The 13,760-nt window shown below is 36.1% G+C and overlaps 1 protein-coding gene across 2 annotated transcripts in view; it reads left to right on the plus strand.

The window, feature by feature from the left end:
• Positions 1 to 13,760, plus strand: part of LOC121419443 (midasin-like) — a 142,468-nt gene that overhangs the window by 72,896 nt on the left and 55,812 nt on the right. The window contains exons 8-10 of one of the 2 annotated variants that reach the window (XM_041613920.1): positions 83 to 139; positions 6,021 to 6,080; positions 10,495 to 10,626. In XM_041613920.1, the coding sequence (XP_041469854.1) occupies positions 83 to 139; positions 6,021 to 6,080; positions 10,495 to 10,626 (249 nt within the window). The remainder of the gene's footprint in view (positions 1 to 82; positions 140 to 6,020; positions 6,081 to 10,494; positions 10,627 to 13,760) is intronic. The other variant, XM_041613921.1, reaches the window with a different exon arrangement.

A 13,760-nucleotide genomic window follows, 5' to 3' on the forward strand; every position in this document is an offset into this window, starting at 1 on the left:
ATTGATATTTTATTAACCTATTGACAGTCGTCAAGTGAATAGCACCTCATGGTGTTTTATTATTTTGTCTTTTACTCATTAGTCCGGCAAAGTTCAGATGAAGAGAGATGCCCAACAAGCAAGAAAAGATAAAAGACCAGTAAGTATGAAAATTAATTTGTAAAGAGAACAAACTGAAATCATAGCATATCTATCCATCTCACTGGACTTTAAACAAAATTTTGTTTTCCTCATTTTTTTTTTATAAATTTGTGATATAAACAAGTAAAATTATATATTTTTTTCAAATTATGAAACATAAGGTGACCCACTTTTGTTTTTTTAATGGGTTCAATCGTTTATGAGGTATTGTGTCAATTGCTTGATTTTTCAGGGAGGACAGAAATTGATTTACAGCATTGGATTGTGAACTGTCTGAAAATATTAGAAGACATGGTCACAGTGAACAATCAAAGTTGTTGCATATTACATTCTTTATCAAGTTATGCCTAAATATTTGTAAAAATAGTGAATTAGGAAAAGAGATGATTGGACAGGATTGGCATCTCACTTATTGTTAATAGTAAAAAAAAGTCAAATTATTTGGAACTTCAGGGATTTTCAATTCAGAGCGAGACTAAAAGCGTCACTTGTCCGATGGTGGTGGTGAAGTTGTCGACATTGAATTCTTAACCAAGGTTAAGTTTTTGAAATATTGTCATAACTTTGAAAGTATATGAGCCTAGTTTATAAAACTTATACATAAGGGTGATAGTGTATCACTAAAGATCCTGCCTAAGTTTCAGGTCACATGATCAAGGTCAAAGGGCGTTTAGGGTCAACAAAATTTGGCCATGTTGGGGTTATTTAAGGCATTGTCATCATGACTCTAATATTTTATGGATCTAGTTCATGAAACTTGGACATGAGAGCAATCCAGTATCCTTGAACATTCTGTCCGAGTTTCAGGAACATGGCCAAGATCAAAGGTCATTTAAAGGTCAAACTCTGGCCATGTTGAAAGTATGTGTTGAATTGGCATCATAACTTAGAAAGTTTATGGATCTTGTCAGGATCAAACCTGAGTTTTTGCTTACTTAAAGATTTGGTCATCAATCACCCCAAGTCACATAAACAACCTCACATACCCCAAGCATCCTTTTTTAAAGTGAAGAGAGCTATGATTTAGTCAAAGTAGACATAAGTCATTGCACTGCACATTAATCATTCTGGTTTCAAGTTGTTTATTACAACTATATAATTTCACTCCAAATTTGATTCATTTCTAATGAAATTTCAACAATGAATGTAACCTGAGTTCACATATAAATGATATTGACTTTCAAAAGATAACAAAAAAAAAATTAAGTTTGATTAAAATTTAGAATTTCAGTTTTGGAATAAAAAAAATTGGTAATGGATGGGAGAAATAATAATTTGTCCGGACAATATTAATGGTTTATTGAATTAAAGGACTTCCCTGATTAATCATGGATGCAGTCCACAAGATGTTGATGAAAAAATGGTGACAAGTTGACTGAAGTAGCAGTTATCCAATGACCTTGAATACTGATGACGTAGAATGATGTGTATTGAGGATCCACGAAGTCAGTTGAAGAATGACGTCACCGAAGTCTAAGCGCTTTCGACCTGCCGCATGATGTCGAGAAGAATTTAAGCTGAACTCAGGGTTGAATACTCAGTATATATCATCTTGGTTCAGGGCTGACGAAAACTGAACGCTTCTACGGATTTAGACCCAGAGTAAAATGGATGTTCATGGGTAACAGCTCCCTGACCAAAGGACCTTTGAAAATTGAATAAATTCCCATTATCTAAAATGGCAAATCCTATTTTGTAACATTTCAATGATTACTTTTATAAGTCATTTAATCAATACATGTCTTTCTTATTATTTAAACGCATCAACAGAATATCTAGACATTCATCAGCATAAATGTATCAGTCCTAGAAAAATTGACATGAATTCACTCCTGAAAAATATGTAAAAACAAACATTCCATGACTGCAAATTATTTGGGATAATTAATTAAAGCTGGAAATTGTTAAAACTCACAACATACATTTTTGTCTATTAAAGTTACAGAAGAATCTATTGAAGAATCTAATATTTCTCTTTTTTAAGCTGAAATATACTGATAAAATACAAAATAGACTCACCCCCATTGTGTGTAGGAAAACTCCAAAGTTAATAAAAACTGAGGGTCATTTCTTCCTTGCTCCTCAGAACACAACCTCTCTCAAAGAGTAACAAAATGAAAGCGATCCTACTCTCTGTGCACAGCAATTAGGTGCACAGTATAATCAATGGACCTTGGGCGGGTCTTGGAATGCAAAGTGTTTGTTCCACCTGTTACTAGAATCTTGAACCTACAACAAAAGAACCTGCAAGAGCTTTATAGCCCTTCCTATTTAAAGTAATAAATACATAGGTTTTTATTACACAACTTTAATCGATAACACTGCCATCACAAGGGAAAATTGAGTAATTTATCATTACCTTTTAAATTTAGATTTTCTTTATTTAAACACAACTTTCAGAATTACACCATTAATCAATTTTTCCTGTTAACATTTTCTATGTTAAGTAAAGAAATTTTATGATTTGGCTTCAGTGCAAAAATAAAATAAAATTGCTTGTGACAGATCTAGCTATTGAAACATCGACGTAAGGGCAATCAAGTACACATATGAATGATTGTTTTGCAGATGTCTGAGGTCACATGAACATGGTCAAAGGTTATTTTTGGTCAATGGACATAATATTTTTTATTGTATTAATGTTTTCTTCTGTGAATAATTATTCATTAGCTGTTTTTAAAGGCAGCATTGCTGCTGTATCGAATTGCGTAATGCAGGCGAGACTGCCAGAGGCATTCCACTTGTTAAACATTCACATTTATATCACCAATAATGTTGTACAACGCCTACTTAGCTTGTTGTACATGAGCAAATGAGAGGCTGAATGTCAAACATTTGTACAGTTGCACACATACCGTCTATAATGTACCATTGCAGTTTAGGTGACGTCACAATTAGAAATTATGATTCAATGTGTTGCGCCACTACCTCATTCACATTTCCCCTGTGGTACAGTGAGTTGAAAACGGCCACTTTAATGTTTTTTTATACCAGCTACGTATGGGTGGTCTGAATAAGAATGCCTAAACAGATACCTATTCATGAGCATAAATGTTTAATGTTTCATTTGTGAACTGATGAGCTTAATTTCTTTTCATGTGTTTGCATATTGTAACTTAAAATTGGAAGAAATCATGTAACTGGTAAACACTTTACTAACATGAATATTAGTATGTGGGACTGAAGTGAAATTTCATGGTATCTTTGAATGAGTTTTAAAAGGTGAAGAAATAAAATATCATCATTGGTTTTTAACATATTTGTCAATATACAAATTATTAACATACACGAAAATCAAGTTAAAAATTTATTTGTCCGGGGGTCAAACTCAAGGTCAAAGTAAAGGTCAAAGGTCATTACCTTATAAATCGCTCCAATACATTATTTGATGCATGTTTTGGATTCCTCTCTGAATTTCCTATCAAATGGTACCAGTTTCGTGAAAATTGGTCAACACGTTACGACGCAATGGCCATTGAAAGTTGAAAGTCACGCCCATTTTTGTCAAAACAAGGAGAACAGGGCGGGCTGTAGCGCGAGAACCGACGGACCGATTGGACTAATTTTTTTGTTTTGTGCTTGGGCCATGGGAAATTTTTGTCTACCAAATTACAACAAATTTTGAGACGGTCGGGTGCAACCACTGGTTGAATCCAGATGGAATGACCCAAGAGCTGCAAGTTTCATGGAACGGTTGTTACTTATAAATAATAGTGTTTATTTTATATTATTTGTGACTTGAGTATACTTTGTATTTTCACAGTAAGTATACAATTTGGAGATGCTGTTAGTTATTTCTAGACAGAATACTAAGGATACAAGTTGTATGTGTTTATTAGAATTTTAAACCATTTGGACTTATCCATAACAAACCTAGTTAATAGGTTTTATTTTTCGTTTTGCCTGTATAGCAGTGAGACTTTTCTGGTGCATGTGAGGGTGGCATCGTCAACATTAAATCTTATCCAAGGATAAGTTTTTGAAATGCCATTTATAACTTATAGAAGTATATGGACCTATCTCATGAAACTTGGACAAACTTGAGTAAGCAAGTGTCACTGACGATCTGGCATGAGTTTCAGGTCTCATAAAGTTAAAGGACTGTTAAGGGTCAATTAACTTTTACTAGTGCATAAAGAAATGAGACATGTGAGATATGTGGGGGATTGGCCATTGAGGATTTTGTAAGTAAGGAGAACTTTGAAAGAGATATGGTGATGAATGAGGAGCCAATGAAGGATTAGTGGTATGTGCTTGGATTTCCGACTGGGAAAGACTAGCCTAGCAGCAGATTTTTTAACCTGTTGAAATGGAATAAGGTACATGTACATACATGTATGAGGGAGGTTGGAAAATAATGAGTTGCAGTAATTTAGGTTACAGGAAACAAATTATGAATACATGTGTTAGTTTGGCAGTTGTGGGTTGGTCGTGTAATTTCCTAATCTTTCCAATTTTGAAAATACCGTATGACGCAGACCTGCAGATATTCTTGATATGATCTTGAAGAGTAAGATTGTTGTCAATGATCACACTAAGTTCACATACACACTCACTACCCTTCATAGAAACATATATAAATCATGTAATGGAGTAGTGTTTTTGTATTATTTTGCAGTGATGTGTACAAGCTCAAATTTTTGTTCATTAAGGCAGAGTCTGTTATCAGACCAAACCTTAATGCCCTCAAGGCAGCTATGAAGTTTTTCGGCTGCTTTAGCCTTCGCATTTGGTTTAGGTGTAACAAATTTGTGTGTCGTCAACATACATTACATGCTAAACACCTTGGTGAGATTCTATGAATTTGGAAAATGGACTGGTATAAAGAATAAAAAGGAGTGGGCCAACTACAGATTCCTGTGGAACTCAATGAATCAGGGGGAATGGTTCAGAAAGCGTATCATTAATGATTACTTCTTGGGAACGACCATGAAGATGATAGTGAATCCATTCCAGGATAGTTCCAGTGATGGATAATTCCTTGTCAAGGTGACTGAGTAACTAATTGTGGCCAATAGTGTCAACAGCAGTTGTGTAGTCAAGAATGATTAATGCTATTTCATCGAACTTGTCCACAGCCAGTGTGTGTGTATTTGAGTTTTGTCAGACGGGTATCAATCAGGTATGATTATTTACGTCTGGGACCGACCTTTAACGTCACCATCCAAAAGACGTGATCAGGGCTCGAACCTCTGCATCAATTTGTAACTTCCCCACAGCTTGGATTACAGGCACACGCCACAACGCCAGAAGAAAATCATTGAAAAGTTTAACCAACGCAATCTCTGTTTAGTGATGGTTACTAGAAGAAGACTGAGGCACAGGAAACATGCCGAATCCCTCAAGATGAACTCTGAGCTGTGACAATACAATACTCTCAGTTCAGTTTGGTTTATTTTCATTTCAACTCAAGTCAGTTTAACAGCAAAAGAAATCATTACAAAGATATAAATGAATATACAAGTATATACAGTATGACAATGTGACATAGATAAATAAATATTTAAAATAGACACTAAACAATATAACCATATTAATAATGATATTTACAATGAAAATCATAATGATAACTGTAGGTTATTTATGATAAAGCATTTTGCATAGGCCTGACCTGAAACGGATATTTCAATATTCGGATACCCGACACTGAAATCCGGACGACGGACGGGTACCTGAAATATAAAAAATATCCATTTGCACTTATTTGAGTTATATTTAAAATTTTCTGTTATATTTGAGTTTTGAACCTATTCGATGATGGCGAGAGTCGGCATGCGCTAATTAGAATATTTCTGAAAACCACAAAGCTGATTTAATGTTATCTGACCTTTATCTTTTCTCCCTGTTTGTGGTTTGTTACTACATGTATTTCTCTATAGACTTTGATAGTTACGTTTCCCAATGATTGCTCTTTGGGTGTGGAGAGCCCTCGTCACAAGGTACATAATCCAATGCATGGTGACCCCTCCATCCATCCTTCATGCATCTACCCTCACTTTGGTTATATAATAACATTAACCATTATTCCTACCTCCACTCATAGTTATACTCTAATATCGTACCTTTGCAATCTGATTACAAGCCTGTTGAACCTTACAATTTGCATTGTGGTTCCTTGAAGTAGTGTGAAGAGCATTAATGTCTCCACATATTGTTCAGCATCTTATGAAGACAAGTTCACATCAGCTGTTATATGATGTCCACCATTCATGTTTCACAAATCTTTTCTGTTTCATGATGAATAATAAGCTTTTTCTGCTTTTTGTCTCGCCCACCAGAGGTGAAGGCGAGACTTCACCTCTGGTGAAGGGATCATGACACATAACTCCACAACCGTAAATCGCTTTTCAACCAAACTTGGATGGTAGATGGACTTGGGGGACCTGCATGTTATGCTGCAGTCTGAGGTCACATGGTAAGGTCAAAGGTCATTTTCAGGTCAACGTTAAAGTTTAAATGCAAGACTCACTTATGACACCTAACTCCGCAACCGTATGTCGCTTTTCAACCAAACTTGGATGGTAGATAGACTTGGGGGACCTGCATGTTAAGCTGCAGTCGGAGGTCACGTGGTAAGATCAAAGGTCATTTTCAGGTCATTGTTTAAGTTTAGCTGCAAGACTCTCTTATGACACCAAACTCTGCAACCGTAAGTCACTTTTCAGCCAAACTTGGATGTTAGATTGACTTGGGGATGTGCATATTATGCTGCAGTCAGAGGTCACATGGTTAGGTCAAAGGTCATTTTGAGGTCAACTTTAAAGTTTGCATGCAAGACTCCTTATGACACCTTACTCCGCAACCTTAAGTTACTTTTCAACAAAACTTGGATGGTAGATGTACTTAGGCGACGTGCATGTTATGCTGCAGTCGGAGGTCACATGGTAAGGTCAAAGGTCATTTTCAGGTCAACATTAGATTTACGTGCAAGGCTCTTATGACAAGTGTTATTCCATCCCAGTCATTTCACAATGAAGTTTTGATATAATTCTCTTGCATGCCCTCGCAAATCACTATATTTCTGGTTATTTTCATAAGTGGGCGAGACACAAAAATTGCTTTTACCTTGTGTTTTAATAATAAGAATCAACAATTGGAATTTCTATTAAATAAAAAATAAGTGTGTAGCCCACACATCTAAAATGAAATGTGATCACTTAAGTCCTTTCTAAAGCTTCTTTCCTTTTTGAACATAAAATTTTAATCAGATACTCTTTTCAATTCTCACATGTATGTATGTGGCTCAGTCTGCAATATTGTTGAAACTTGTAGTACAATAGTGCTGTCTTTTCAATCATCCTCTTCCTCCTGCTTCTAATTTTGCTTTATTGTCTATTTTGCATATCATTTACATTGTATTTGTCAAATCAACTGCAATTTAGCATTTTATAAACCTCTTACATTCCTGATATACGACATTTTGGGTATCTTGGTTACATTCTCCCTATTCTTTGTTTGATGTGAACACTACGAAGAAATGGTTGCAGTTGAACATGTTTGTTAAGATGTCTGCTTTATTATTAATTGTAAAACAGTTGGCTCATCAAAATCCGCAAATGAGTAGTTTTTAAAAAACCCTGCAATATTGATCATTTTGTTTTGGTTTTTAGTGGGACAAATTGTTTGGTTTTATTTATTAATAGATCTGTTTACTTCTTTTTTTTCTGCATTTTTGTTCTTACCGGTATTTTTCTATTGAAATAATTTTCTCAGAATTACCTTTCTTAGTCCTTATTCAGAAGAGAGAAAAAAAAATCATCCTTTAAACCTCTTCTTTACATGTACCTCATTAACAGCTATGTATAATTGATAATGTATTATATCTAGCTATTCAATCAATTTTGTGAGATTGAATTGCACAAGGATTGGTTAAAGTGTATGGCAAACTAATAGCATGATAAGTAGTAGCATACTGAACTATTTGCGTTGAATTATGCTTCACAGAAAGTATGAAATTGTCTATTAACCCTGATGTGGGTGGGGGGGGGGGGTGATGATAATGGCCCCACAATATTTTTTTGGTGAATCTGTTGCACAAAAATTTTTAATGTCATGCTAGCTGACTTGAAATTTTGAAACCAACTTTGCGATGCCAGGAATGCATCATTTTGTTAGTGCATGTTAAACCTCACATCACTAGAAAATGTGATTTCATTTACAAAGTCAATACAAACTGTGTTTTCAGATACAATTCGTCGCCTTCCCGCAAAAGGGCCGTTAGCGCGGACTTCGCGTGGCCTTCCCGCACAAAATCCGTTTGCGTGTACTGTTCTCTGCATGATAACAGCCTTCTGGGGGAAGGCGATGTGCAGTGTGCACTAACGGCCTTTGTGCGGGAAGGCGACAAATCCATAAATTATTGATTATTTTTACGTATATTTACAACAGCCATTTCATTCAATGCTATTTATGGCTGAAATAATGTCGCCGATGAATTTTGTTTAAAGAAATAAAGAAAAGACATACCTAAGAAATTAAGAACCCCCCCCAAAAAAATACATAAGAAATCAGTTCTGGTACCAATATTTTTCCTTTATGATAGTTAAAACTGCTAAAAAATTTCACCAAAAATTAGCATTCTCGGAGCTGGATTGAATTATAGATAACAGTTTGATTTCATGAATAAATAAGCAGAATGAATGTAGAATAAAATATTTAGTGCAATTATGCACGTGCGTAGACTGTCATTCTCAGCTATTATACAAATTTTTGTCGTGATCGCTTGATCCACGGCTGAGCTCTTAAGGGATACTCCAGGATGAAAATAATATTAAATAATAATCTAAATAAGTAGATTAAAATTCACCAAGCAGAATGCTAGAAATTACATCAGTATTCGAGACCAAATTATATTGTGAAAACAGTTATATGTAAGCCATCTTGATTTTCAGGGATGATGTCCCCACTATCATTTTTCTTATGTTATTACATGAAATCATATTTTCATCCATGTGTGCAGTCTCCATTATAACAAAATAAGCTGCAGCAACGATTATCTTACACATTAAATCATTTTACAATCTAATTTTCTTTTATGGAGGAAACAATTGCATATTCTATAATTTCATAATACGAAAGAATATGTGGGGATGACATCAGCTGCTTGCGCATAACCTTGAAACATGCCTGAAAATAATTGGTGATTATGATGCCCGTTCATCATTACTAATATGTGACATTTATTTGCAGCCTTATAAAATGTCCCGTGGAACAAATATTTTAAAGATTCTAGTTTGATATTTATCTGGGTTGATATGGCAGAATGATTAATAACAATAAAGTAAAAATGATTGTAACCTTTACCTAATGGCCTGAAATTATATTCATCCATGTGACGATTACAAAAATTTAGGGAACATAAATAATGGTTATGGTGCCCGAATATAATTCCTTATATGTCAGTAATGAAATGAGAATTGAATAAAATTAAGGAAAATTCAAAATGACTGTCAAAATTCTTGTGAAACTTAAATTAAAATTATTTTTAAGACCATACCCTCAAAATGGTACCATAAACAGACCTTTTACATCAATTCGAAATGAAAATAAAACATACATGTACATGCATCCCCCCAAACTAAATAAAAAAAAGTAACCCTTTGCAGTGGAATACTTTTTTTTACGATTCTTTTCCTTATTGCGGTTGAAAGGATTTCTTCATTGGCAATGATTACATCCATCTTTCCATCAAGTTTTGTTTATACTGAGAACAGGGAATGGCACAAGGAGTCTAAAGGTGTCATGTGGAGTTATGTGTTTGTTTGTTAGTTTGTTAAGCATGTTATTTCTTCTACTAATCTTTGTTCCTGCGTCATTCCTATTTTCAGGGGTCATAGGTCATCTGTCTGATCTTGCTTTTGTAATGTTTTAGATAAATAACAAATTACATAGTATATCTCATATATTATATCCAATTATAATGAATGGGTGTAAAGATTGCCCCTATGTTTCAATTATTGTCCTTTGATGATATATTGAAAATCTTCCAAGAATATTCAAGTTTACCAGAATGAACTGAGAACTTGACTTGGTCCATTCTCAATTAGTAAACAAGAAAATATGTAATCAAACTTGGAATGAAGGCAAAAAAATTGTGGTTAGTTTAATGTACCTTCTTCATGTTCATTTTTGAGAAGGATTTTGACAAAAAGAATCAGACTTAACACCCTGTTTGGGTTTCCCATGTCTTGACTATCAATTTCTTCTGAACCAAACACCCTGTGACTATTTTAACACTACTTTATGTCTTTAGAGAAATTGAAAGAAAAAATAAGATTGTTCACAGATCACAAACAAGTTTGTCAATATGCATTTTTTAATGGGTGTGTGCTTTCAATTGATTGTTGACTGCAGGGATCAGGAGGACCAATGGGAGAGCAAGGACAAGGTGGGCGTGGCAGAGGAAGAGGTCGAGGTAGAGGAAGAGGAAGAGGTGGAGGCAATGATGGAAGGAGTGTCAGAACAGCATGGGACGATAAATCACAGGTTCATCATTATACCTCAAATCTTGTCATTTTGTCTCGCCTGCGTAGCGGAGCGAGACATAGGTATCACTATTTCCGGTGTCGGCGTCGGCGGCGTCATCGTCAACAATTGTGTTGTACACCCAATAACTTTCTACAGCTTCGAGGTGGGATCACCAAATTCATACCAGAGGTCAATCTCCTGAAAGCACAGGTCAAGTTCCAATATGAGTTGAATTTGAGTAAGATCAAAGGTCAAAGGTCAATGAACTTTACATGACTGGCACTGTACTATGTTGTACACCCAATAACTTTCTACAGCTTCGAGGTGGGATCACCAAATTCATACCAGAGGTCCATCTCCTGAAAGCACAGGTCAAGTTCGAATATGAGTTGAATTTGAGTAAGGTCAAAGGTCAAAGGTCAATGAACTTTCCATGACTGGCACTGTGCTATGTTGTACACCCAATTACTTTCTACAGCTTCGAGGTGGGATCACCAAATTCATACCAGAGGTCCATCTCCTGAAGGCACAGGTCAAGTTCGAATATGAGTTGAATTTGAGTAAGGTCAAAGGTCAAAGGTCAATGAACTTTCCATGACTGGCACTGTGCTATGTTGTACACCCAATTACTTTCTACAGCTTCGAGGTGGGATCACCAAATTCATACCAGAGGTCCATCTCCTGAAGGCACTGGTCAAGTTTGAATATGAGTCGAATTTGAATAAGGTCAAAGGTCAATGAACTTTTCATGACTGGCACTGTGCTGTGTTGTACACCCAATAACTTTCTATAGCTTTGAGGTGGGATCACCAAATTCATACCAGAGGTCCATCTCCTGAAGGCACAGGTCAAGTTCGAATATGAGTCGAATTTGGATAAGGTCGAAGGTCAATGAACTTTCCATGACTGGCACTGTGCTGTGTTGTACACCCAATAACTTTCTATAGCTTCGAGATGGGATCGCCAAATTCATACCAGAGGTCCATCTCCTGAAGGCACAGGTCAAGTTCGAATATGGGTCGAATTTGAATAAGGTTAAAGGTCAAAGGTCAATGAACTTTCCATGACTGGCACTGTGCTGTGTTGTACACCCAATAACTTTCTACAGCTTCGAGGTGGGATCACCAAATTCATACCAGAGGTCCATCTCCTGAAGGCACAAGTCAAGTTCGAATATGAGTCAAATTTGAATGAGGTCAAAGGTCAATGAACTTTCTATGACTGGCACTGTGCTGTGTTGTACACCCAATAACTTTCTACAGCTTCGAGATAGGATTGCCAAATTCATACAAGAGGTCCATCTTTTGAAGGTGCAGGTCAAGTTCGAATGTGAGTTGAATTTGATTAAGGTCAAAGGTCAATGAACTTTCCATGACAATAAGTTTGCCATAACACCTTAATAATTCAATTTCACTATTTCACTCACATTATTATGAATTACATTCTTTTTCACTAACATTCATTTCCTTACTTCCATGGAAATCATTATAGCTTCATAGTATTAACAGCATTCTTAGTTTTATCTCATTTCCTAGGGATAAAGTAGGCCTATAGCATTATTGCATATGTAAACTGTCAGAACCACAATTCACCCCCTAAACTGCTGACAGCCTCGGAAGTCGTATAGCATAGTTTTGACATACATTCTCTTCATGACTGCAATATGCAGGCGAGACAACGCTTGGCGTTTGCCTTGTTTAAGTATGATATTAGATGATATTTGTATTTTTCATAATACATGAGCGCATGTTGCGCTCTTATTGTGATGCACTCTTTCACATTAATCCTTGGAGATTGGTCGACAGCTGTAGTGTACATAACACCATGCAATCAACAAATTTTGGGACTATGCTGCTGAACAATACTATGTTACTCTTTGAGTTTTGCAGGTCTTTCGACACCATATTTTTGAAAATCGGACCTAACGTTACGATGCTGCGTGACTATTTATACATGTCAACCCCAAAATTGATTCTTGAGCTTGTGTTTGCCTTTACACAATTTTGAGCTCCATAGCTCCTCCCCCATATCTCTTGCGCTCCTTTCACCTTTCGTTGTAAGTGTTGTGTGTGACGCTGGAGTTTTAATTTTTTCTTGCTTTGTCTTGAATTTTTTTTATACGCCTGTCTTGACGGGACGTATTATGGTATCACGCTCGGTGTCCATCCGTCTGTCCGTCCGTTAACTTCTCCTTGTAAACACGATAACTTCAGTTTAACTTAACCTAGGCTCATATAATTTGGTATGTATAATACTAGCATGGATCCAAAGAAGCCTATTGATTTTTTAAGTCAAAGGTCAAGGTCACAGTGACCTATTTTCATTGTATCCTTCTGCAGTCCTTGTAAACGTGATAACTTCATTTTAACCTAACCTAGGCTCATGTTATTCGGTATGTATAATACTAGCATGAATCCAAGGAAGCCTTTGATTTTGAGGTCAAAAGGTCAAAGGTCAAGGTCACAGTGACCTATTTTCATTGTTCCTTCTGCAGTTCTTGTAAACGCGCTAACTTCAGTTGAACTTAACCTAGGCTCATACAATTAGGTGTGTATGATACTAGCATGGATCTCAGAAAGCCTATTGGTTTTGAGGTCAAAGTTTGAGGTCACAGTGACCTATTTTCATTGTACCCTTCTGCAGTCCTTGTAAACGTGATAGCTTCGGTTGAACTTAACCTAGGCTCATATAATTTGGTGTGTATGATACTAGCATGGATCTCAGAAAGCCTATTGGTTTTGAGGTCACAGTGACCTATTTTCATTGTACCCTTCTGCAGTCCTTGTAAACGCGATTACTTCAGAGTAACTTAACCTACGCTCATATTATTTGGTATGTATAATACTAGCATGAATCCAAGGAAGCCTTTGATTTAGAGGTCAAAAAGTCAAAGGTCTGGATCAGAGTGACATATTTTCATCTTATAATAATAATAATAATAATCCGCTTTTATATAGCGCTTAATCCATCGGAACGACGTTTCTAAGCGCTTTACAGATATATTATCACCCCGGTCATCGGATTCAATCAGTCATTCCCGCACACAATGTGTGCACATCCTCCACTCCCTGGGGAGTATTCCAGTCAGTCGCCTGTGAGGCGCACACAGTACTGGACAAGCTACAATGACTTTCACATCCTACCGGGTACCC

This window comes from Lytechinus variegatus, chromosome 7 (assembly GCF_018143015.1).
Source record: "Lytechinus variegatus isolate NC3 chromosome 7, Lvar_3.0, whole genome shotgun sequence".
NCBI classification, from domain to species: domain Eukaryota; kingdom Metazoa; phylum Echinodermata; class Echinoidea; order Temnopleuroida; family Toxopneustidae; genus Lytechinus; species Lytechinus variegatus.